Raw genomic sequence first — 26,169 nt, 5'->3', positions numbered from 1 at the left:
CAGCCAAAACAATCGGGCAAATAAAATAGGACAAAGTGTTAAGATTCTGTAACACGAGGAAATAGATATATATGGGTGCTTATTTCACTGTCTTCTAATTTCCTGCTTGAAAAATTGTCTACTACAAAATTTAAAAAAATAAATAAAAATAAAAAACACCTATCCTACAATATAGCCAGGCACTGTTTTTAAGTGTTGGGGATACAGCAAGGAATAAGACACACAAAATTCCTTCTTTCACACGTTTGAATTCTACAAATATATAAATAAGTAAGAAGAAAAACATGAGTGATAAGTTGCAGGCAGAGACCTGGGTGCGACTTTAGGAAAGGCCTTGCTAAAGAGAAGACATTTAAGCTCAGAGTTGAATGACAAAAAGGAGACATCTAGAAAGGGGTGCGGGGGAGCATTCTAGGCAGAGGGACCACCGTCACTCGCCAGCGGAAATTCCTTCAGTAGCTTCCCAAAGTCTTCCGTAAGTCCAAATTTTTTAACACGGCAGAGAAGGTCTTCTGGCATCTGGAAGCTAAAGTGGGCTTCCTCTTTGGCTTCTTTATGTGACATTAATTCATTTAATCCTCACAACCGCCCTGTTAAGACGGCAACTCGGCTAGTTGAGTTCCTCAATTATGTTTTTTTTTTTTTCCTTTTTCGCGGTACGCGGGCCTCTCACCGCCGCGGCCCCGGCCCCGGCCCCGGCCCCGGCCCCGGCCCCGGCCCCGGCCCCTCCCGTTGCGGAGCACAGGCTCCGGACGCGCAGGCCCAGCGGCCACGGCTCACAGGCCCAGCCGCTCCGCGGCACGTGGGATCCTCCCAGACCGGGGCACGAACCCGCGTCCCCTGCATTGGCAGGCGGACTCCCAACCACTGCGCCACCAGGGAAGCCCCTCAATTATGTTTTATTCATCTTTATACTCTGTTGCTGCATTAGCGGTTGGCTCAAAAAATAGTCATTAAATCAGCATGGTGTTGGGCAAAAAGATAGCTCCTTAATAAATGTACAGGTCTAAACAGGTGCTGTCCAACAGAAATATAAAGTGAGCCATTTTACATTTTCTCATAGCTACATTAGAAGTAAAAGAAACATGAAATTATAATAACGTTTTATTTAAATATTATGAGTTTAACATCATGAATATGAAGTTTACACTCTGCATTCTAAAGCTTCCAAATCCGGTGTATGTGTATTTCACACTTGAAGCACATTCCAACTCGAACTGGTCACATTCCAAATGCTCAACTGTGGCTAGTGGCTACATCCTGAAGTCTTCCTCTCCCAGCTACCTAACGCCGTCCAGCTAGGCACCTTCTACCACATTCCCTGTTTCATCTTCTTTGTAGCCCTTACCAGTATCTCAAATTCCCCCCGACTATACGAACCCCTCCAGGCGAGGACTTAACCTTGAAGGGTGCCTGGCGCAGAGCAGGCGCTCAATCAAGTCTGTCCCCGCCCGATCCGCGCCCAGGGTGGACCCAGGCCCCGGGACCCGCCTCTCTGCGCCGCGGCCCACGGGCGGCCGCCCCTCGCCCGCCCTCCCCCCAGCCCGCCCCGGGAACGGGGTTTGTAGTCGTGGACGTGACTGGGAGGAGTCTGCCCGCCTCGGATTTCCGCACAGGGAGCCGGGCCGCGACCATGGCGGAGCCCACCGTGTGCTCGTTCCTTACCAAGGTGCTGTGCGCCCACGGCGGCCGCATGTTCCTGCAGGATCTGCGCGGCCACGTGGAACTCTCGGAGGCCCGGCTGCGGGACGTGCTGCGCCAGGCCGGGCCCGACCGCTTCCTGCTGCAGGAGGTGGAGGTGCGGGAAGACCCGTGGGACGCCGAGGCCGAGGTGGCGGCCGGCGAGGGCGGCGCGGGGAGCGGCGGCGGCCCCTCGGCCTGGCGGGTTGTGGCTGTGTCCTCCGCGCGCCTCTGCGCTCGCTACCAGCGCGGCGAGTGCCAGGCCTGCGACCAGCTGCACCTCTGCCGCCGCCACATGATGGGCAAGTGCCCGAACCGCGACTGCTGGTGAGACTGCGGGCGGGTCGGGGCGGCGGGCGGGACGCGGCGGTCAGGACGCACGGGCCGCGGGCCTGGCCTGGCCAGCCGGAAGCGGGACCCAGCTAAGAAGTAAGAAAAGGGGTCGTTGGTCCGGGCCGGACGCCCGCCCCCCCCCCCCCCCCCCCCCACGTAAGGGCTGAAGGAAAGCCCCGGGAAGGGGCCCCTCCGGGTCCTTCGCGCTCCCAGCTTAGGAATGAGGCGGAAGATCGTCCAGACTTGGACTTCTCAACAGCCTCCCCCCGCCCCAGATTACAGCTTCTGCTCTCCTCTCCCCCGCCCCCCCGAGATCCTCCACAGCACGGCCGGGATAAATCAGGTTAGGACTTCTGCGTTCATTTCCACCAGTGGCCCTTTGGGGGCCATTTGCGGACCCCATGAGATTCATGGATCCTTTATCCAGAGATCGGCCCTTCCCACTTGAGCACAGAGTTTTACAGACGCGAGTCTGTGCTCTCTAGGTTTAGAAAGCGCGATTTAGTTTGACACCCCCCTGCAGGAAAACTGAGGGCTGGATGATTTGGAAGAGGTCGTTTGAGGCGGCCTCCTAACTCCAGTCTTCCTCGGTTTCCTCTAGCCACCCCCAAAGCGGGGTGGGGCGAGGAGGCATGCATTCTGTTTAAGGTTGGTGGATGGTGGGGTGCGCAGCCGCTTGGGGTGAAGAAGGCCCAGTGCGGTCCTCTGCAGAACCCACCCACGGGCACCCTCTGTCAAGGCAGGTGACTGGGGGAGGGCGTCCCTTTGGCCTTAAAGCATCCTCATTCAGAATTAAATGGCTCTGGGAGGGGAGTTGCTTCATCCCAGCTTTCTTATTATCAGAGCTTATTAGACTGTAGTATCCATGGGTTCATGGAAAATTGTGTAACTTCACCTGCAAGTTGAAAGTGACCCTAGGGAAGGGATTTGACAGTCTGGCCCCTTCTTCATCTGGGCCTCTGATCCAGACCTTTGTGTTCTAGGTCTACCTGCACCCTTTCTCATGATATCCACATACCTGTCAACATCCAAGTCCTGAAAAACCAGGGACTGTTTGGTCTCAATGAGGCCCAGCTTCGGATCCTTCTTTTACAGAATGACCCCTGCCTTTTACCAGAGGTGAGTCACTAAGGAGTCACCCTCATATTGTCTGCACCTTGAAAAAAGTCAGGGGAGAACATCAACAATCTGCTTACAGAGGACAGCCTGAGGGGAAGGGGGGTGGGTATGATACAGTGCTGGCCTTTCTGCAGTCTATGATTTTATTGGGCCTTGATACACAGAAGTGTGGTGTAGAAATAATAATAATGGCTACTGGTTTTTTCGAGTTCTTACTGAATGTTGAGTAATTCATATACCTTAGCTGATTAATAGCCTATGAGTGAGGTATGCCTGCCCCCATTTTACAGGTGAGGCAACTGAGGCTCGATTAAATAACTTGCCCAAGGTCACATAGAAAATGGCAGATTTGAATTTAGTTTTATCTGATTACGAAGCCTGTGTTCTGTGAATTACCTGTTTATACTTTTGTTGACTTTTCTATCCAGGCGTTTGTCTTTTCCTGTTAATTCATAAGATGTCTTTAATGATACAGATCCCTTTTTGGGTCACATTTGTTACAAATATCCCCCCCATTTACTTTTTGGGGGCTTTAGATATTAATTTGAATTGTTTTGGAACTACATTATGTTGTTCCAAAGGTGCCCATTACAACTGCTATAATGGCAGAATTACCACGTTTGTATCTGTTTAGCTATACACAAAGAAGTTTTTAAACAGAAGGGTTGGAATCCCCAAAGAAAATATTACGAGAGATCTTGGCAGGAAGGGAGAGGAGGATGCGGCAGCTATAGGGAGGTGGGGGGGCGGTCTGTTTTGTCTCCGAGAGAAGGGGCAGTGCAACGTCTGTTTACCTTTAGTGTTTATGAATTTTTTTGACTTATAGAAGCTTAACATTTTTCTGTTGTTAAACTTATTGCATTTTTTTCTTTATGGCTTCTACCCGAGTACCCTGGGTCCAACCTCATCTTGTCATGTTAGACTATGTCAGTGTTCTCTGAGCAGTTGATGGGTTAGCTGCGTTTAAGACGGGGGCCTGCCTTCGGTCTAATCATCTGGAACTGGAGGTGCGTGGCACGTGGCACAAAACACGGCCACTTAGACAGCAGGGACCGTGGACAAGCACAGTGGATGAGGCAGGAGTGTACCTCACATCTCGTGTGTGAAAATGCCTGGTGATTCCTTTCTGCCACGCTCCTAAAGATTCAGTATGTAATATAGGTACAGTACACATAAAAAATCAATAAGGGGCAAGTATTGTGATATTGTGATTTATAATAAGAAATACATATTTGGTCTTTGTCTCTGCCCCTGGCACAGAGCTCCTAAGACCCTTGGAATTTCCTAAATTTTTTTTAACTTTTTATTTTATATTGGAGTATAGTTGATTAACAATGTAGTGATAGTTTCAGGTGTACAGCAGAGTGATTCAATTATACATATACATGTATCTTATTTTTTTTCAAATTCTTTTCCCATTTAAGTTGTTACATAATATTGAGCAGACTTTCCTGTGCTATACAGTAGGTCCTTGTTGGTTATCCATTTTACTTTTTTTTAAATTAATTAATTTATTTATTAATTTTTGGCTGTGTTGGGTCTTCATTGCTGCGCGTGGGCTTTCTCTAGTTGTGGTGAGCAGGGGCTACTCTTCGTTGTGGTGTGCGGGCTTCTCACTGCGATGGCTTCTCCTGTTGCAGAGCACAGGCTCTAGGTGCGCGGGCTTCAGTAGTTGCAGCACCTGGGCTCAGTATTTGTGGCTCGCGGGCTTCAGTAGTTGTGGCACACAGGCTTAGTTACTTCGTGGCATGTGGGATCTTCCCGGACCAGGGCTCGAACCCATGTCCCCTGCGTTGGCAGGCAGATTCTTAACCTCTGCACTACCAGGGAAGTCCCTGGTTATCCATTTTAAATATAGCGGTGTGTACATGTCAAACGTGAGAGCGATAAAAAGTGACTTTTGTTATGTTCATGTGGTGACTTTTGGAAGGCCTCTAGGTAACCTAGGGATGGGAGCTGGTTCCCCTAAGAACCAGTCATGTGATTAGAAGTTGGAACTTTCAGTCCCACTCCCACCTCCTGGGAGGGAAAAGGGCCTAGAGATTGAGTTCAGTTACCAATGGCCCGTGATTTAAACAATCGTGCCCATGTAATGAAGCCTCCATAAAAAACCCAAAAGGATGGCTTTGGAGAGCTTCCAGGTTGGTGAACATGTGGAGGTGCTGGGAGAGTGGCGCCCAGATAAAGCATGGAAGCTCCACACCCTTTCCTACATACCTTGCCCTATGCATCTCTTCCATCCAACTATTCCTGAGAGTTATATATCCTTTTATAATAAACTGGGCATAGAGACTCGTACCATCATATCTTAAAATATAAACTACTTTCATTAAACAGTGTGATACTGGTTCCAGAATGTACAGGAGATCAAAGAAAACAGATCCTAGACCTAGCCCCCAAGTCAGAATAATCTATTGCTTCAAGATTTACTAGAGCTGAGCAATAAGACCATATGTGCTTAATACTGTCTTGTAGAAGCCTTAACTTATACTCATTTTGTGAGTTTTTTTTACATTTTTATTTTAGTGCTTTTATTTTTCAAAAAACTGTTCTGGCTTCCTTTTTTTTTTTTGTGTGTGTGTGTGTGTGTGTGTGTGTGTGTGTGTTACGCAGGCCTCTCACTGTTGTGGCCTCTCCCGTTGCGGAGCACAGGCTCCGGATGCGCAGGCTCAGCAGCCATGGCTCACGGGCCTAGCTGCTCCGTGGCATGTGGGATCTTCCCAGACCAGGGCACGAACCTGTGTCCCCTGCATCGGCAGGCGGACTCTCAACCACTGCGCCACCAGGGAAACCCTCTTCTTTTTTTCATTAATTGATTCTCACTTCTTCCCTTTTTCAGATGAGCTTTGGAATCATTCAAATTCCTAAAACTATTTTATAGGAATTCTTTGGGGGAGGTAGGAATTGCACTAAAATTATGGGTTCATTTTAGAAAATTGGCATCGCAATCATAGGCAGCATACCATTTTTTGGCTTACTGATTGAAGTATAATTGATGTGCAATATTATGTTGGTTTCATATGTATGACATTTAAATACATATGGAATGATCACCGTGGTAAGTCTAATAACCATCTGTCTCCATACAAAGTTATTACAGTGTTATTGACCATATTCTTTATGCTGTATATTATATCCCCATGACTTAAAAAAATTTTTTTATTGGAATATAGTTGATTTACAATGTTGTGTTAGTTTCTGCTGTACAGCAAAGTGAATCAGTTTTACATACACATATATCCACTCTTCTTTAGATTCTTTTCCCATGTAGGTCATTATGGAGTATTGAGTAGAGTTCCCTGTGCTATGCAGTAGGCCCTTATTAGTTATCTGTTTTATATATAGTAGTGTGTATATGTCAATCCCAATCTCCCAATTTATCCCTCCCCCTTCTTTCCCCTCTGGTAACCATAAGTTTGTTTTTTTTTTTACATTTGTGACTCTATTTCTGTTTTGTAAATAAGTTCATTTGTATCATGTTTTTAGATTCCACGTATAAGCAGTATCATATGATATCTTTGTCTTACTTCAGTCAGAATGACAATCTCTGGGTCCATCCGTGTTGCTGCAGATGGCATTATTTCATTGTTTTTTTTTTATGGCTGAGTAATACTGCATTGCATGTATGTACCACATCTTCTTTATCCATTCCTCTGTTGATGGACATTTAGGTTGCTTCCATGTCCTGGCTATTGTAAATAGTGCTGCAATGAACATTGGGGTGCATGTATCGTTTCGAATTACGGTTTTCTCTCAATATATGCCTAGGAGTGGGATTGCTGGATCATATGGTAGCTCTAGTTTTAGTGTCCATACTGTTCTCCATAATGATTGTACTAATTTACATTCCCACCAACAGTGTAGGAGGGTTCCCTTTTCTCCACACCCTCTCCAGCATTTATTGTTTGTAGATTTTTTGATGATGGCCATTCTGACAGGTATGAGGTGATACTTCATTGTAGTTTTCATTTGCATTTCTCTAATAATTAGTGATGTTGAGCATCTTTTCATCTGTCTCTTGGCCATCTGTATGTCTTCTTTGGAGAAATGTCTATTTAGATCTTCTGCCCATTTTTTGATTTGTTTTTTTGATATTGAGCTGCATGAGCTATTTGTATATTTTGGAGCTTAAACCCTTGTTGGTTGATCCCATGACTTATTATTTTTTTATTTTCTGAAAATTTTTATTGAAGTATAATTATTTACAATATTATATTGGTTTCAGGTATATAACATAGTGATTCAATATTTTCATACATTATGAAAAAAATCACTACAATGAATCTCACATGACTTATTTTATAACTGGAAGCTTGTACCTCTTAATTCCCTTCAATTATTTCACCCATCCTCCACCCACCTCCCTTCTGGCAACCATTTGTTCTCTGATACCATTTTGTTTTAAACCAGGTCATTTGTGTCCACTAGAATTTTCCCACATTTTAGGTTTGACTAATTGTGTTCCTCTAATATCATTTAACATGTTCCTCTATCGCCTGTATTTACTGTAAATTGATAGATCTAGACCTTTGATTGGATTTAGGCTTGATTTTGTAGCAAGAATTTTTTGTATATTTGGTATACTGTTAGGGTGACTAACGGTCCCTGTTTGCCTGGGACTGGGGAGTTTCCAGCCATGTCAGACTTTCATGCTAATACCTGGAAAGTTGTATTTCCTATTGCATCATCTCAGGAGGTACACAATGTCTGGTCCCAGTGCAAATATTAATAGTGCTCCCTGAAAAATGCCCTAGTTTGGATAATAAATTATCTGTTCACGCTTCCAGGTTGGTTTCCCTGGAAGCAGGGCCTGACATAGTGTTTTAGGTGCATGTGATATATTGAAGGAGGGATGCTTGGGGAAAATCTGTAAAGTAAAAAAGAGGGAAGGGGGCTTCCCTGGTGGCACAGTGGTTGAGAGTCCGCCTGCCGATGCAGGGGACACGGGTTCGTGCCCTGGTCCGGGAAGATCCCACATGCCATGGAGCGGCTGGGCCCGTGAGCCATGGCCTCTGAGCCTGCGCGTCTGGAGCCTGTGCTCCACAATGGGAGAGGCCACAACAGTGAGAGGCCCGCGTACCGGAAAAAAAAAAAAAAAAAAAGAGGGAAGGGAGAGCTACAAGCAAGGTGAAGTCTGGCCTTGACTTGATTCATGCCCGGGCTCTAGAGCAAAAATCACATTGAAGAGTGGTTCTAGCCTTGAGGCAAGGGAGCCAGCCTTTTATACCTGCGTAGACGTCACTCATTGGCTACAGGCTCTGGGATAGGAGGGCGGGCCAACTGAGAGTCAAGGTCAGAGAGGGGCAGCTGAACATTAGTAACAGCTAGGGGAGATGTAGGTGGAGGAACTATTATATACCCATCTGCCTTTCACCCGTGATGATTTTAATAGCCACTGATGATCAGAAGGTGCCATTTAGAGAAGCTGTCCTTTATTGGCTTAAGAGATACAGTGAAAATGAATGTCCTAAGTGTTGCTTCACTTCTGTACCAGGTCTGTTTGCTCTACAACAAAGGTGAAGCCCTGTATGGTTACTGCAACCTCAAGGATAAATGCAACAAGTTTCACGTGTGCAAGTCCTTTGTCAGGGGAGAGTGCAGGCTGCCGAAGTGCAAGCGGTCTCATCAGCTAATTCACGCTACATCCCTGCAGCTGCTGCAGGACCAAGGACTGAATATTCCAAGTGTCGTTAATTTTCAGATAATTGCTACCTACAAGCACATGAAGCTGCACAAGATGCTTGAAAATAAAGGTGAGACTCTCAGAGGTAGACAAAACACTGTCAACAGTGTAGTGCTGAGCTGAAAGTGAGTCTGGGGAAAAAGCACTTCCTAGGTTAATTGCTGCTCTGTCCTTGGGGAAGCTTCATCAGTCAACATTCTATGATATGGAACTGTGATTCTAACCATAGGAGGTAAGGGATGGAGTTTATTTTCAGTGCTGCCAGCTAATAGCCTCTGCCCAAGTGTTTGAACAGTGTAGCTCCTTGGTAAGTTGGGGGTCAGGAAGTAGGAAGAACAGTCTTAACCACTTTGGTAGGAGGGAGGTAGGCTAGTGACTAGAATCTAGGTAAGGATAATGTAGGGATGGCTTTCTTTTATTAAATTGAGTTAAAGTTTTTTCTTAAATTTTTAGGAAATTTTAACCACATTACAGAAGAATTTGGAAAATAGAGAGTAAAAATAAAAATCACATATGACTCCACTCACTCTAATCCATAATTGGTACTATTTAATTACAGGCCCGTCAGTCCTGTTACTAGAAAATACTAGTCCAGTGGTGGTCAAAGTCTGCATTAGTTTAGTACCTTTCATTTTCACGTTCTACAACATCATAAATATCTTCTCATGTTGCCACATAGTCTGTCCTTTTTTAAGGTCTATAAAGTGTGGCTTGGTCTTCTTAAATTACAATGCGAGAGTACTTATTCCATTAGATTTGCTTATAGCTGAAAATCAGTTTCATTGGGTGGTGGGCTTTGGAGAATTCCTGATAGGAAAACCAGATCATCAAAGTCAGAGCCCCTGAGCTTTAATATGGAATTTTCTTGTGTTGGGGTGGTAGTGGCCGACTATGAGTGTGGTTTGAAGGTAGGGAGGGCTCTGCGTGTACCAGTGTCAGAGGCTGTGTAGGTGTGTCCCTAAATGGTGGCAGGGACGTTCTGCCCCGTGGGTAGGGCCTGTTATTCTCTTCATCTGGTCTTGTTTAGTGGGTCTGTCCTAGCTATGAAATGTGACTTTCTGCTTGCTGTTGAGATATATCAATATATGTGTATATTTTACTCCAGAAGACACGAACTCTCCAAAGCAAAGTGTTGGGAGTTTTATGGGTTATCTGATTAGCTGGGCTGATGCTCCCAACGTAGGATGAAATTTAGAGTGATGAAGGGGTATGTCAAGAAACCTCATCTCTTTCTTCTTCTTTTTAGATAATTCAGCTTCTTCTGCTGAGCATTCCCAGAGCCTTGAGAAACAAGGAGTACCCGTAGCTAGGGCTGCAGAGGCCGGTCCTCTGGTCTCTGGCCCTGCTGAGTCAGCCAAGAAGCCATGTGCAGGTAAACCTTAGAGGACGTCAGTGAAATTAGAAGAACGTTGTCCAGTTGGAAGGTCTGAAAACAAAGCTTCTGTTGAGATTCAATTTGTAACCATTCATTCATTTAATCGTTTATTAATAATAGCCATAATGATACCTACCTCACAGGTTGTGGTGAGAATTAAAGAAGATGGAAAAGGAGAAAATGCCAGATTGGGAGGATAAAATTGGGGGTGCGTGGTTGAGGATGAGGTTAGACATTGAACAGGCAAAGGGAGAGTAAAACCTGAGAGTAGATGAGGTCAGTCCTGGGCAAATCCTGCGGTTCCTGAGAGCTTTCCCCGGGCTGGCTGGCCAGAGCTCTTAAAGAGGCAGGCTCCTGCGGACTTGTTCTGGGACCCAGCCAAGTGCTTTTCTGTACGCCGATACACATAGTTTTTACATCGTGGTATTCAGGGAGTACATACACTTTATGCTCTTTCTTTTTTTTTTTTTTTTTGCTTAATATTCCATAAGCATCTCTCCATATTTGTTGACATTTATCATGCGTAATCATTTTCATGCACAGATACACTAATATATCATCGTTTGCTTAACTAGTTCCATTATTCTGGGATTTTTTTTTTTGTACGCGGGCCTCTCACCGCTGTGGCCTCTCCCACTGTGGAGCACAGGCTCCGGACGCACAGGCTCAGCGGCCATGGCTTACAGGCCCAGCCGCTCCGCAGCATGTGGGATCCTCCCGGACCGGGGCACGAACCCGCGTCCCCTGCATCGGCAGGCGGACTCCCAACCACTGCGCCACCAGGGGAGCCCCATTCTGGGATATTTTGATTCTAACAAATTTTGAATATAACTCTTTTCTTAAAATCCACACAATATTAAACTTTTACGTTATTCTTTACTTTTGCTTCACTTATAGTTGCTGAATGATACTCTTGATTTTCATTTCTTTAAAAATACATGCGGGAATTCCCTGGCGGTCCAGTGGTTAGGACTCTGCGCTTCCATTGCAGGGGGCATGGGTTAAAATATATATATATATATATATATATATATATATATATATATATATATATATATGCAAGTAAATATTCTTCCGTATGTCTTCTTTCTATATGTCTTTATTTTGTGTAGTTTGTACATGCCCTTTAATTGCTGGGGCCCTCCTCTGTGCTGATGTGACTTGGCCTTTAATCGGCTCCTTAATTTTCGTAAAAACATATTGACTGTATATGATATGATATCCAACTCTCGTGGATCCATCCTCAGCCAACACCGCAGAGTATATAACTTACGGGTGCTCACCAGAGATTTCTACCTCACTCTGTGTACTCTCCATTTCTTATTAAACTTTTACCAAAGTCTCAGATTCCTGTAGTATGAAGGACGCGTAGCTCATACATTCCTCTAAGTTGTACCCATTCTTTCTGTGATCAGGATGGACCATCAGAAATCTATATACCTCGCCCATTCCATACTGACTTCTCCTTTCCCCACTTCTCTCTGCCCTTGCCCACCCAGCTGTCTCTTTTGAGTTGTACCTGGTGTTTATTTCCTTGTTTTCATCAAGGGGTACCACAGAGAAGCAGCTTTGTGAAATTCTTTCCTGTGTTTGTTGTATTAATAACCACAAATATTGGTGTGTAAAGTGTTTTTTTTTTTTTTAATTTAACTGTCTGGCAATAACATAACATTTGAGAAATAGGGCCAAAGTAATGAGCTTTTCATCAAGCTAAATTTATTTAATTTAGAAAATGTTTAATCATGGAAACTTTTCTTTTCCATTGGGGGAGGTGTGCAAAACTGTCCTTTTTAAAGTGAGAAGGTGCTGCGTTTTCTCCTAATGGACAGTAAGAGTCACGCAACTTATGTGTATCTCTTCATTTTGATTGCCAACAGCAGTATTTCTGAAAGCTCTTATGTTTTGCGTATCTTTTTTTTTTTTTTTTTTTTTTTGTGGTACGCGGGCCTCTCACTGTTGTGGCCTCTCCCGTTGCGGAGCACAGGCTCCGGATGCGCAGGCTCAGCAGCCATGGCTCACGGGCCCAGCCGCTCCGCGGCATATGGGATCCTCCCAGACCGGGGCACGAACCCGTATCCCCTGCATCGGCAGGCGGACTCTCAACCACTGCGCCACCAGGGAGGCCCTGTTTTGCGTATCTTGCTTCTTTTTTCTTAGTTACGATTTCTCCGGTGCTAATTAAAAAATTATCTTTATATTTTATTATTATTATTTACGTTTTATTCTTTTACTGTTATATTTCTTTTGTAAGCCATGTTAAATCCTTAATGGAAACAGTATAGTGTATAAATGCATATTCTTTACATTAAAAGACTTAGTAGATTTTTACATTATTGTGTTCTTTTTATATATCTTATAATTATGCCTTTATATATGAAGTTATTGACTCTTTGTAATCTTTGTTGCAATATTTTATTCAATTCTATAATATTCCATTTTAATCTTAGTTTCATTGGTATTCATCCTATAAAAACATTTTATGTAATCATACCTGTCTCTTATTTTAATTTGATGATTCACCTGTTAGAGAGTTATCAGATTAGAGTTTCTTTGGCAATTTATCAGGGCTTATGAGATGAAGCTGCACATCTGTAGGCTTCACAAATTCCAAATACCCTAAATTGAATGACTGACTTTCCTCCAGACTTGTTCCTCCTTTTGTTCTTTATTTTGGAGTGTCAGCACTAAATGACTTAAGCCCCAAACCTGCAAATTGTCCTATACTTTTCCTTTCTTCTTATTCCCTGTGTCAGATTGGTTACCCTGTGTTGCAGAATTTTCCACTTTAAAAATCTTGCAAATTTTTATCCTCTCTACCCCTTTCTTTCCATCCCCAACACACTGCCTTTTTCTAAACCCTCATCACCTCTTAGATTTATTTTACAGATTCTTAACTCAGTGGTTTTCAAGTCTGTCTTGTGAGAGTTTTTTGTAGGAAGTGCGAGATGGACCTCTGTTCCACTTCAAGGATGGTACCCCCATTGTAATTTTTGATATAATAGGCTTTTGTGGATGTCATTGATCTCCTTACCACCCTTCTCTCCCCCTGCTGCCTGGTTGACCTTTTGAAATGCAGACCTAATCGTATTGCTTTTTTCTGCCATAACCTTCATTGGTCCCCATCACGGAGGATAGAAGTCATAAAACTCAAATCCCTACAGGGACTAGAAAGTTAAGATAAATGGATAAAGTGAGGTGGATGTGAGAAGAATGGGGGAAGAGAGGAAGTGCTGTGTCAAACTGTCCCATCTAAAAGGGACAGCTGCCTCTTGCTTCCACGTGGGAATGTGGGGCCCAATTTGACGTATCATCCAATTTGTCAAAAGCAGCCACAAATCCAGAAATTTTTATGAGAAATTTCCTGATTTTAAAATATTGCCTTTTTTTTTTTTTTTGCATTACGCGGGCCTCTCACTGTTGTGGCCTCTCCCGTTGCGGAGCACAGGCTCCGGACGCGCAGGCTCAGCTGCCATGGTTCACGGGCCTAGCCACTCCGCGGCACGTGGGATCTTCCCGGACCGGGGCATGAACCCGTGTCCCCTGCATCGGCAGGCGGACTCTCAACCACTGCACCACCAGGGAAGCCCTAAAATATTGACTTTTAATTGAGTTCTTGAAATGCAGACCAGTATTGCGTGTATTGACCTACTTGCAGTTTTTGGAATGTGCCATTTTATCTTGAGACTCTATTTGTAAATCATGCTCCCTCTAAGTGCCACTCCTTCCCTCCTCCTGCCTCAAAACCTGGCAAAATTAGATTATTTAAAATATCAAGTTAGCCTTTCCTGACCCCAAGACAGGCAGCTCTCCTAGTGTTCTCTAGCACTTAGTACATTGCATTGCAATGCTTTTATTCCCCGGCTTTGAGCAAAAACATTATTTATTCTTTTTGGTAATTATAACACTTGGTAGTTAAATATTTTTTGCCATATAATGAATTAAACTCTGCATTTGAATCTGTTGAATCAGTATCATATTGCTCTCATTGATTCTCTTTCTCCTCACATATTTTTAGTATTCAAAGAATCTTTTTTTCCCTAAGGAATGTGTTATATAAGGTAAACATCCTTTTGATGCTTCGGTTTGCATTGTCTAGGTCTAAAATTAACTCTTTATGACTTATGTTTATGATACTAATCCTTTCCATCAAGGAATTAAGTCTTCATTATTGACGTATTTCTTGATTTCTTTCATTATAATTTGTTCGTGTTTTTATCTAGGTCATGAATATCCCTTATTGCATAAATTCTTTCTTGGCTAAATATATCTGTATTGCTACTAAGTATGGGAATCTCTATCTTCAGAATGCTATTGATTTTCAAAATATTTGTCTTTAGGTGAGTTGTCTTTGTTCTAACAGTATTAGATGGCTTGTTTAGTTTTTTTTTAAAATATAAAATTGTAGCTGCAAAAATATTTGTCTTATGTATTTCTATTATATCTTTTTGTTAAATAAAATTGTAATAAGATATTTCTGGATATTTCTTCATTTAATATGAAGTTAATTATTGGTTTTAAACAAATATTCTCTATTATAATAAGGGAAATAACGTCCTTTTTCTTGTTTATTAGAAGCTTTTGGTAGGAATTGGTATCTTTTGATATAATCATATAATGTTAATCATTTAAGTTACCTAATATGATTATATTCATGGTTTTCATATTAAAACATCCTTAAATTCTTGAGTAAGCTCCACTTGATAATGCCATATATTCTTTTAATGTATTTTTTATCCTATTTGGTAACTTTCAAGTGTATGCATCTAAACATTCATAAATAAATTTCATTTATATGTTATGTGTGTATGTAGTAATTTCCTTTTTATTGCTGTATTCTCAAAATATAAATTTTATTCTAGGTACTGTTTTGAGTTTTTGTAAATTGATTTGTAATGTTATTATAATTTTTTTTTTTGTGTGGTATGCGGGCCTCTCACCACTGTGGCCTCTCCCGTTGCGGAGCACAGGCTCCGGACATGCAGGCTCAGCGGCCATGGCTCAAGGGCCTAGCCGATCCGCGGCACCTGGGATCCTCCTGGACTGGGGCACGAACCCGTGTCCCCTGCATCGGCAGGCGGACTCTCAACCACTGCGCCACCAGGGAAGCCCTATTATAATTTCTACTAAAATTTTTTTCCAGCTTTATTGAGATGTAACTGACATATAACACTGTGTAAGTTTAAGGTGTACAAGGTGATGATTTGATACATCTGTATACACATATATATTGCAAAGTGTTTACCACAGTAAGGTTAGTTAGCACATCCATCCCCTCACATTCATTATTAGTTTTAAAATAACGTATTATGTATCCTTGAATTACTCTTATTATTTAGGAATATTTTTCCAAAAGATTTTTTTGGGGGGGGGAAATACTATAATATTGTAGAAATTTTGGAGAATACAGGAATTAAGTATTAAGAAGGAAGTCATATAATCACCCATAATATGACTGTGTAGAGACAATCACTGTTAATAATGTAGGATATTTCTTTCAGTCTTTTTCCATGTACATATTCTTAAATATTGAGAGTGTACTATAAATACAATTTCATATTATGCCCTTCTGGATTGATATTGTTTTGTAAGCATTTACCGACATAATTGAAAGCATTCACAATTATATTTGATAGCTGCATTATATTTTTTAATGTATCATTTATTAATCATAGTCCTATGATTGGGCATTTATTATTTGCTACATTTTAGTACACTCGATTTTTTTTTTTTTTTTGGTTGCGCTGGATCTTAATTTTGGCAGGCGGGCTGCTTAGTTGCAGCTCGCCAGCTCCTTAGTTGTAGCATGCAGCCTTCTTAGTTGTGGCATGTGAACTCTTAGTTGCAGCATACATGTGGGATCTAGTTCCCTGACCAGGGATTGAACCCGGGCCCCCTGCATTGGGAGTGCGGAGTCTTAACCACTGTGCCACCAGGGAAGTCCCACACTTGATTTTTTTAGAGTAGTTTTAGGTTTATAACAAAATTAAGAGGCAGGTGCAGAGGTTTCTCATATACCCTCTGCTCCCACACATGCATAGCCTCTCCCATTGTCAAGATCACTCACCAGAATGGTGTATTTTTTAGCAAGGATGCACCTATTTTGTTTTTTTTTTTAGATGTTTATTTTTAAAAATTAAAAAAATTATTATTTATTTATTTTATTTTTTAAGGCAAATCCATTTATTCATTATTTTTGGCTGCATTGGATCTTTGTTGCTGCACACAGACTTTCTCTAGTTGTGGTGAGTGGGGGTTACTCTTCGTTGTGGTGCACAGGCTTCTTATTGTGGTGGCTTCTCTTGTTGTGGAGCACAGGCTCTAGGCACACAGGCTTCAGTAGTTGCAGCACACGGGCTCAGCAGTTGCAACGCATGGGCTCTAGAGCGCAGGCTCAGTAGTTGTGGCACATGGGCTTAGTTGCTCTGCGGCATGTGGGATCTTCCTGGAGCAGGGCTCAAACCCGTGTCCCCTGAATTGGCAGGCAGATTCTTAACCACTGCACCACCAGGAAAGTCCCAGGATGTACCTACTTTTACACATCATGATCACCCAAAGTCCATAGTTTACCTTAGGGTTCACTGTTAGTGTTGTGTATACTATGGGTTTAGATAAAAATATAATGACATATATCCATTATTATAATATCATACAGAGTATTTTTACTGCCTTAAAAAGTCTCTGTGCTCTGCCTATCATCTCCCCTCCCCCGCCCAGCAAACACTGATCTTTTTATTGTCTCCATAGTTTTGCCTTTTCCAGAATGTCATATAGTTGGAATTACACAGTATGTAGTCTTTTTAGATTGGCTTCTTTCACTTAGTAATATGCATTTAGGTTCCTCCATGTCTTTGGGGGCTCATTTCTTTTTGGTGCTGAATGATATTTCATTGGATGTACCACAGTTTATCCATCCACCTACTGAAGGACGTCTTTGTTGCTTCCAAGTTTTGGCAATTATGAATGAAACTGCTATAAATATCCATGTGGAGGTTTTTGTGTGGACATAAGTTTTCAAGTTCTTTGGGTAAATACCAAGGAGTATGATTGCTAGATCAAATGGTAAGAGAATGTTTAGTTTTATAAGAAACCACCAAACTGTCTTCCAAAGTGGCTGTACCACCCTTTTCTTGTCTTACTGCATTAGCAAGGACTTCGGTTCCATGTTGAAAAGAAGGGCTGAGAGGGGACAACATCCTTGTCTTAAAGCTTTGAGTTTCTCACCATTAAATATAATATTAGTTGTAGTTTTCTTGTAGATAGTCCTTATCAAGTTGACAAAGTTCCCCTCTACTTCTAGTTTACTGAGAGTTTTTATCACTAATGAGTGCTGGATTTTGTCAAATGCTTCTTCTGAATCTATTGATATAATCATGTGATTTTTCTTTTTCAGTTGGTCAGTGTGATGGATTATGCTGATTGATTTTCAAATGTTGACCCAACCTTGCATATCTGTGATAAATCCTACTTGGTCATGGTGTATAATTCTTTTCAGACTTTTTTGGATTCTATTTGTTAATATTTTATCAAGGATTTTTGTACATATGTTCATGAGAGATATTGGTCTGTAGTTTTCTTTTCTTATTATGTCTTTATCTGGTTTTGCTATTAGGGTAATGTCAGCCTCATAGAATGAGTTAGGGATTATTCCCTCTGCTACTGTTCTCTGAAAGAGATTGTAGAGAATTGGTATAATTTCGTTCTTAAATGTTTTGTAGAAATCACCCATGAACCCATCTCAGCCTGTTGCTTTCTGTTTTGGAAGGTTATTATTATGGATTCAATTTCTTTATGATCTATATGATTTAAAAAATTAATTACAAGTATTGCTTTGATAAACAATAAAATTTTTTAATAATGTGAAATTTTAAAAAACCAACAAATTTCTAACAATGCTGGCAGTCACTGTCTACTGAGCATGATGAACTAGATGTTCACAAGTAAGACATGGAGATTTATCCCAGTGATTTTCCTTGCACAGTTCAATAAAGATCAATCTGATATTGACCAATTACTGGTAGAAGTTCTCAGGGAAAGAAACCTGAGTAAGTAGGTGGCACAAGGAGCCAGTTTTCCTTATTGAGGAAACTAAGACTGTGCTTAAATGGAAAAGAGCTGAAAACATTTTCCATAACATTTGCCTCATTAAAATGAGGCTAACTGCTGAACTTTGCTTCTTGGTTCATATTTCATTAATTAAAATATTTTATAGATAAAGATACTGATATAATTATGTCATTAAGAAGAACAATACATTAATGATTCTATATTTGTTTTTTTAATATCAAAGGTTATTTATGTGAATTGAAGGTTTCTAACATGGTTGATGCCCTAAATGTAAATTCACATTTTTTGAGCTTGTTTCTAAGGTATAAAGGATGACCTATAAAGTACAAACACACTTTTTTGTAGTATCTAGTGGAACTGACAAAATCCTCTAAAATACAAATGAAAGCATCCGAAACAAAAGCTTCAACATCAAAAATCAGTAGGAAAACACTCAAAGAAAGAGGAAAGGGAGAAAATAGCCTGAGACCAATAAAAAAAAAAATGTAATAGTACAAAAAGAGCAAAGCCAAAACCAACTGTAGAAATACAAATTTCAAGCAGAACGTTAGATCTGCTTGGGATCTCATGAAAATACTAGAGGAAAAACAGATTAGGATAAAACTACTTTAATGTATTTGTAAGTGCTATAAAAATTAAGATAATACTTAAATGTTTTATGCTTAGTAAAAGTATATAACTATATAATTAAGTCTATACTATAGCCAATCAGTAATGCCAAAGATTAATTGAAAAATCAAATTCAAGACACCGAAGGACTGAGTAAGGGAGTTATAGTATTACCAGCACAATTATTGACCTAAGCATTAGGACACAGCAATACAATTGTAGATTTTTTTTTCACTTTTTTATTGGAGTATAATTGCTTTACAATGGTGTGTTAGTTTCTGCTTTATAACGAAGTGAATCAGTTATACATATACATATATCCCCATATCTCTTCCCTCTTGCATCCCCTCCCTCCCACCCTCCCTATCCCACCCTTCTAGCTGGTCACAAAGCACTGAGCTGATCTCCCTGTGCTATGCTACTGCTTCCCACTAGCTATCTATTTTACATTTGGTAGTGTATATATGTCCATATATACAGTACCCCTCTCTCTTTGTCCTAGCTTACCCTTCCCCCTCCCCATGTCCTCAAGTCCATTTTCTAGTAGGTCTGCGTCTTTATTCCCGTCTTGCCCCTAGGTTCTTCATGACCTTTTTTTTTTTTAGATTCCATATATGTGTGTTAGCATACAGTATTTGTTTTTCTCTTTCTGACTTACTTCACTCTGTATGACAGACTCTAGGTCCATCCATCTCACTACAGATAACTCAATTTCGTTCCTTTTTATGGCTGAGTAATATTCCATTGTATGTATGTGCCAACAACTGTAGGTTAAAAAGAATTTCTGAGGAAGTACTAGACTAGCAGCTTAATCAGGGTTGTAATGAGGAGCATTTCCTAGAATTGGAAACAAAAATAAGCTGAGCCTGAAGTTCAAAAGTGTTCCCAGTGTCCTGTCACATATTATCGTTTAAAACAAGAAATCTGAATAAGTATTTTAAATTGTTGAACTTTAATAATAAAGAATGTTTTTGGCAACCAAGACGGTATAGATAACATTTAAAGAAATAACAAATAAAATTATTTTGGAACTTGGAATCTAAATAAAAGGCCATAGGGCTTCCCCGGTGGCATAGTGGTTAAGAATCTGCCTGCCAATGCAGGGGAAACGGGTTCGAGCCCTGGTCCAGGAAGATCCCACATGCTGCAGAGCAACTAAGCCTGTGTGCCACAACTACTGAGCCTGCACTCTAGATCCCGTGAGCCACAACTACTGAGCCCAAGGGCCACAAAAACTGAAGCCCACGCACCTATAGCCCATGCTCTGCAACAAGAGAAGCCACCCAATGAGAAGCCCGCACACCGCAAGGAAGAGTAGCCCCCGCTCGCCGCAACTAGAGGAAAGCCTGCGTGCAGCAACAAAGACCCAGCGCAGCCAAAAATAAAAATAAATTAATTAATTAAAAATAAATAAATAAAAGGCCACAGGGACTTAAATCAGTATCCTTAAGATACATAAAGCTAATATGTCTCATCAATGTTGAGAAATAGTGATAATTATAACAGCTTCCGTTCATTGTACCTTACCTGTGTGACAAGTACAGTTCTAAGTCCTTTTACTCATTTAATTATCAAAACATAGATGAGTTAGATCAATACTGCCCTGAGACCTGGGCAAGAGGGCTCTGCCTGGGCCTCTACTTTAGAAGCTTCTCTCTGCTCATGATTTACACCATTTAGGCACCAGGGAAATGTTTTTCCACATCTCTTATACTATGTCCTCAACACAAAAGGTGATTGCTTCTGAAAGCTGTGCAGGTCTTTGGGTTGTACCCCTGCCAACATTGGAAACGTGGTTTTAGACTTTGCAGAGGATTTCACTGATGTAAAAATGCAGGTAAACAAAAACAAATGAACTTATCAAGTCCTGCCTTTCAGATAGCGTGGATGCAATAGAATCTTACAAAACGAAATAGCTTTTTCCCAATAGTTTCCAGTGTCCATTTTCCCTCCTCTTTGTGTTCTAATCAGTAGTTCTGGAGATACTCACAAATTGTATAGTGTTTGCTGCAAGTGCACATGGCAGCTAGGGAACATTTTTCGTTATTAAGCAATTCATACTCCTCTTCAACATTTATATAAGTAGTTTTCCATTTAGCACGTGAGAAGCAGGATATCGATTCTTTCTATTAGCATATTGAATGTGGGTATTGGATAGTTTGATGTTTTGCTTTTATAAAAATATCCTTAAGATTTCATTAAAGTTTCAAAAAATTAAACGGGGAGCTGTACTTTGCCTCATGATGTAGCAAGTCCCAAGAAAAAGCTAGGTAACCTACAAAATCATAACTTTTCTTGAGCCCAGGAGAACTGTGGTCACAAGTCAACCAACTTCACTGAAGTCCAAAGAGTGGCAAGATTCTGCAAAGAGAGATGTGACCCCAAAACGATTTCACCTTTGACAGAGCATAGGGGTAGAGGTGGCCCTTACGCAAATGGGTAAGATGAAATCAGGTAAATTTTAATGAATTCTTAAAGACCAAATGTGGGCTAGCATGTCAATTTATAATAGGTATAGCAGAGGAAAACACAAAAATTATTCAAGAACAGCCAAAATAAAGACTAAAATGATTAATAAGTAATCTCCCCCTAACACACACTTTTGAAGATATGACTCCATATTATAGCAGTGTTTATGAACACAACAAAAGATGAAAAGAAATTATAATACCCAGTTGGACAAGGGGTCTGAAGGCTGACGTTCTCATACACTGCTGGAGGAAGAGTCTATTGAAGACAAGTTGGCAAGATCGTAAAAGATCTTAAAAATATACATCTCTTTGATCAAGTAATTCCAGTTTCAGAAATTTATCATGTGATGATAATAAAAATATGTAGAAGGATTTACTTACAAAATTGTTTATATTTCTTAGGGTCCTAGCAAGAAACAGATGGCACACTGAAACTGGATAAGTGGGGAGAATGTAACGAAGGACTATTTACAAAGACATGAGTCAGATTCAGGGACGCCTACAAGGGTCGGTGGAGTACTTGGGCTAGCAGTGATGGGGACGCCACCCTACGCATGAAGGTGCAAAGGGAGGGACTGTTACAGGAGCCCAGGGAGAGTAGCCATAGGACAGAACCTCCCACCACATGAATTCAAGTTCTTTTGTTGATGGACACCACCAACTAGTAACCCTTCAGGGAGGACCTGGGGAAATAAATAAGCTTTTGTCCCTCTTTTTCTGCTGTCTAATTTCTTGCTGGTGCCTCCCATTGATCAAACCCACAGGAGAGGGAGGAAGGTCAACGATGCAGTCTTGCAAAGGTCAGCTTCCTGAAGCAAATAGCATGGTGGAGACGGGTAGAGGATGGACATGGGCTAATAAAATATCTAACACAATGTCTGATGCAGCACTGCTTATGGTGGTAAAATATTGGAAACCACCTATGTGTCCAGCATTAGGGAATTTGCTGAACAACTTAGGATAGGTTCATATATGGGAATACAACGCCACCATTAAAAATGATGTCCTGGGGCTTCCCTGGTGGCACAGTGGTTGAGAGTCCGCCTGCCGATGCAGGGGACACGGGTTCGTGTCCTGGTCTGGGAAGATCCCACATGCCGCGGAGCGGCTGGGCCCGTGAGCCATGGCCGCTGAGCCTGCGCGTCCGGAGCCTGTGCTCCGCAACGGGAGAGGCCACAACAGTGAGAGGCCCGCGTACCGCAAAAAAAAAAAAAAAAAAAGATGTCCTGGAAGTATTTGCTAAGGTGAAAAGATGCTCATAATATATTGTTGAATGAAACAATTTTATGTACAATCTGATCCCAATTTTATATCAGTATTCTGTGTGTGTGTGTGTGTGCGCGCGCATTTATGCATTTGAAGTGTCTGGAAGAGCGTATGGTCTAATGTTAACAGTGCTGCTTTTGGAGTGGTGAGATTACAGATAATTTTAATATTCATAACTTTGATTCTTGGTATACTCTGCTTTTTCTACAGTGTGTAATAAAAAAATTAAAGTTCCTTTTTAGAAAAATGAGAAATACGGCATAATCCCAAATTAATTCTGTGAGTTAAATAGGTGCTGTCCTTAACACTGACAAGGAAAAATCCTTAAAAATTCTATTAGAAGCCAATTTCATTTTTGAACATAGTTACAAAATTCTTAAATGAAATTCCAACAAAGAATTGAGCAATAATAATTATTGTATATAATTAGATGCCAATTATAATACTGAGTGACTTACCTGGTTATCTTTTTCATACAACACTATGAAGTAGGTATTAACATTTCCATTTTTAGGCGGGAAAACCAAGGCTCAGGAAAGTCATGACCAAAGTTACATGGCTATTAAATGATAAAACAGTATTCAAAGTCATAAACCCTGTCTTTACCTAAACCCTGTGTTGTCAGCCATACTGTGACTAAGCCGAACTTATCTCCAAGCTTACAAGATGAGCAGATCACAAAGAAAACTCTGAATATATTACTTCATGTCAACAACAGAATGAATAGTGAACATCAGAAGATTATAGACACTGCACAGGCATTGTATAATATTTAACAGACTCTCAGAAGCTAGAAGCAGGTAGATACTTTATTAATTGGCATCTATATCTTTAAAAACAAGTTAACGTGTACATCAACTATACTTTAATTTAAAAAAAGGTCAACATCACACTAACTATAAATTAACTGGTCGCTGTCATAATTATTTAGAATACTTTTAGGGATTACTGTCATTGCTTTAAGGTGGCAAAAGTGGTTAAGAAAAAAAAAAAGATCAGAACATTTGTCTAGTAGCCTGATGGAAATTCAGTCATTAATTCAGTAAATATTTACTGGGAACATAGTATGTGTCAGGCACTGGACCAGGCATTGACCAATTAGTGGCAAAGGATAATAATAGCTAACATTAAAGTAGAGCTTGCTATATGCCAGCTTTTTTTCCAAGCACTTTAGATATACCAACTTGTTTAATCCTTATACAACCCCATGAGGCAGTTACTATTACAATTGTTCCATTTCATGGATGAGGACACTAAGGCACAGAGGGGCTAATGCATCATAGCTAATAAGTGATGGGGCTGTGACACAAAATACAGATAGTCCTAGCCTAAGAGTCTAAGCAATTAACCATTGTGTAAATACCCCTCTCTAAACAAGAAGTAATGGTCTCTGTCCTCAGGGAGATTTATGATTTAATGGCAAAGACATGAAACCAAACACAAAATTAAATACACAGTTTCAAATAGTAAATGCTAAGGAAGAAGAGACTAACAGGAATCGCTTACTTAGATGGGGGCAGGGCAGTCAGGGAAGGCTGGGCTGAGGAGGAGCCCATCAGATGAAGGGTGGGTGAAAGGCCAGGGCCAGTGGGAGAGCCCGTTAAGAGGCCCTGGGACGGTGCCTGGAAGGATGGTCCCAGCGACTGGATGTCCCTGCAGGAGTCTGTGAACATTTGCAGGTCATGCTGAGCAACTGGTTTTATTTGAAGAGTGATGGGGAGCTTTTGAAGTTTTGTTTTTATATTAATGAAGTGTTTGTTTTCACTACAGATGTTTCATCTGCAGATGTCTTTTATTTTTTATTCACCTGATGGCTAATCCATCCTGCACATGGGACTCACTCCAGCATCTTCTGTGGTCATGGGTGATGGTGCCTGAGTTCCGCTCTGGCCTGAGTCTCAGACAGACAGCCCCTCACACCCAAACCTGGATTTGAAGTTGATTCTCAGAAGTTTAGAGGGACACAGTACTGAGGGTGGTATTACATAGTTACTATTATAATTATTCCCGTTTTGCAGATGAGGAAACTCAGGTACAGAAAGTGGTGTTTGCCATCGATATCAAATGGCCATCATAGACCAAGTCCAGGATTTATTATTGAATCTGAATAGCGAGTTCTACATTGGCAGTTTCTGTATACTTAGTTTACCACATGGTAGTCATTGTACTTTTATTTCATGGTCAAGCTGTGCGGTCCAATATGGTGGCCACTAGCCACATGTGGATATTCAACCTTAAATTCATTAAACTTAAACAACATTAAAAAATTCAGCTCCTCAGTCACACTGGCCACACTTCGAGTGCTCATAGCTATTTGTGTCTAGCAGCTACTTCACTGGACAGCACAGATTTACAGAACAGTTCCATCATTGCATAAAGTTCTTCTGGACAGCGCTGATCTAGAAATTTCTTAATTTCCTCTTTTAAATGGTGAATGAGCTCCACACAGAGCTGTTTGTGGGCAGGTAATTTTATCATCCAGCTTCTCACAATTTTCATCCAGAGCCTATAAAATTCAAATTTTGTAAGCATATTTTATTCTTTGGTGATTGTCATTTCCTAAAGGGCAGATATTGTGTTCTTTCTCTTTTTCCATGAAGAGCCTTTAAGTTTATTCACTAAATTTAATAAACTTTTGCTGATGCCAATTACTATAGCTTAAACTCTGCACGAGGCTGAGCTAATGTCATGTGTGAAGTGACCTTTTATGTTTTTTTCTAAAATAAATTTATTTATTTTATTTTTGGCTGCGTTGGGTCTTCATTGAGGTGCGCAGGCTTCTCTTGTTGCGGAGCATGGGCTCTAGGTGCACAGCCTTCAGTAGTTGTGGCTCACAGGGCTCAGTAGTTGTGGTGCGTGTGCTTAGTTGCTCTGTGGCACGTGGGATCTTCCCAGACTGAGGCTCAAACCCGTGTCCCCTGCATTGGCAGGCGGATTCTTAACCACTGCGCCACCAGGGAAGCCCCCTTTTATGTTTTTTGAACAATCTCTTTTATTTATTTATTTTTGGCTGTGTCAGGTTTTAGTTGCAGCACGCGGGATCTTTCGCTGTGGCTCTTGGGCTCTTCGCTACAGCACGCAGATTTCTCTCTAGTGTGGCATGCGGTCTCCAGAGTGCGCGGGCTCAGTAGTTGCGTTGCAGGCTTAGTTGCCCCACAGCATGTGGGATCCTAGTTCCCTGACCAGCATTGGAAGGTGGATTCTTAACCACTGGACCACAAGGGAAGTCCCTTTAAGCAATCTCCTGTTGCTCGTTCATACTGTGTAGCACAGGAATCAGCATTTCTTGACATACTTTGAAGTCTGAGAAGTTACTCTGTCAGTGTAAGGATGGATAAGTAGATGCTGTGGTACATTCTTCTGGCTCTGGTACCAAAGGACTATGGACAAATTCATGCTCCCCTAATTAATTAATTAGCTTAATTGTTAATGGGGGCAGGGAGGGGTGAGGTGAGGGAAGAGACTGGCTTTGAACTTGGTTCTTGTACCTCCAAGTATTAATTGAGCCCTACAACCTGCCAAGCATTGCACTAGACACCCAGGAATAAAGAGGTGAAAACAAGAAGGTC

General features: G+C 41.4%; 1 protein-coding gene across 1 annotated transcript; it reads left to right on the top strand.

The window, feature by feature from the left end:
- Positions 1-1,633: 1,633 nt before the first annotated feature.
- On the top strand, positions 1,634-10,198 carry ZC3HAV1L (ZC3HAV1 like; the record flags this gene model as incomplete). Its single annotated transcript, XM_079711308.1, has 4 exons — positions 1,634-2,007; positions 2,997-3,132; positions 8,627-8,885; positions 10,062-10,198. The coding sequence occupies 4 exons, from the start codon at positions 1,634-1,636 to the stop codon at positions 10,196-10,198; spliced, it is 906 nt and encodes a 301-aa protein (XP_079567434.1).
- Between the last annotated feature and the right edge of the window lie 15,971 nt (positions 10,199-26,169).

This window comes from Hyperoodon ampullatus (assembly GCF_949752795.1).
Source record: "Hyperoodon ampullatus genome assembly, chromosome: 9".
Classification (NCBI taxonomy): domain Eukaryota; kingdom Metazoa; phylum Chordata; class Mammalia; order Artiodactyla; family Ziphiidae; genus Hyperoodon; species Hyperoodon ampullatus.
The sequence above is the reverse complement of the archived record's forward strand: the minus strand, read 5'-3'. Positions and strand labels throughout refer to the sequence as shown.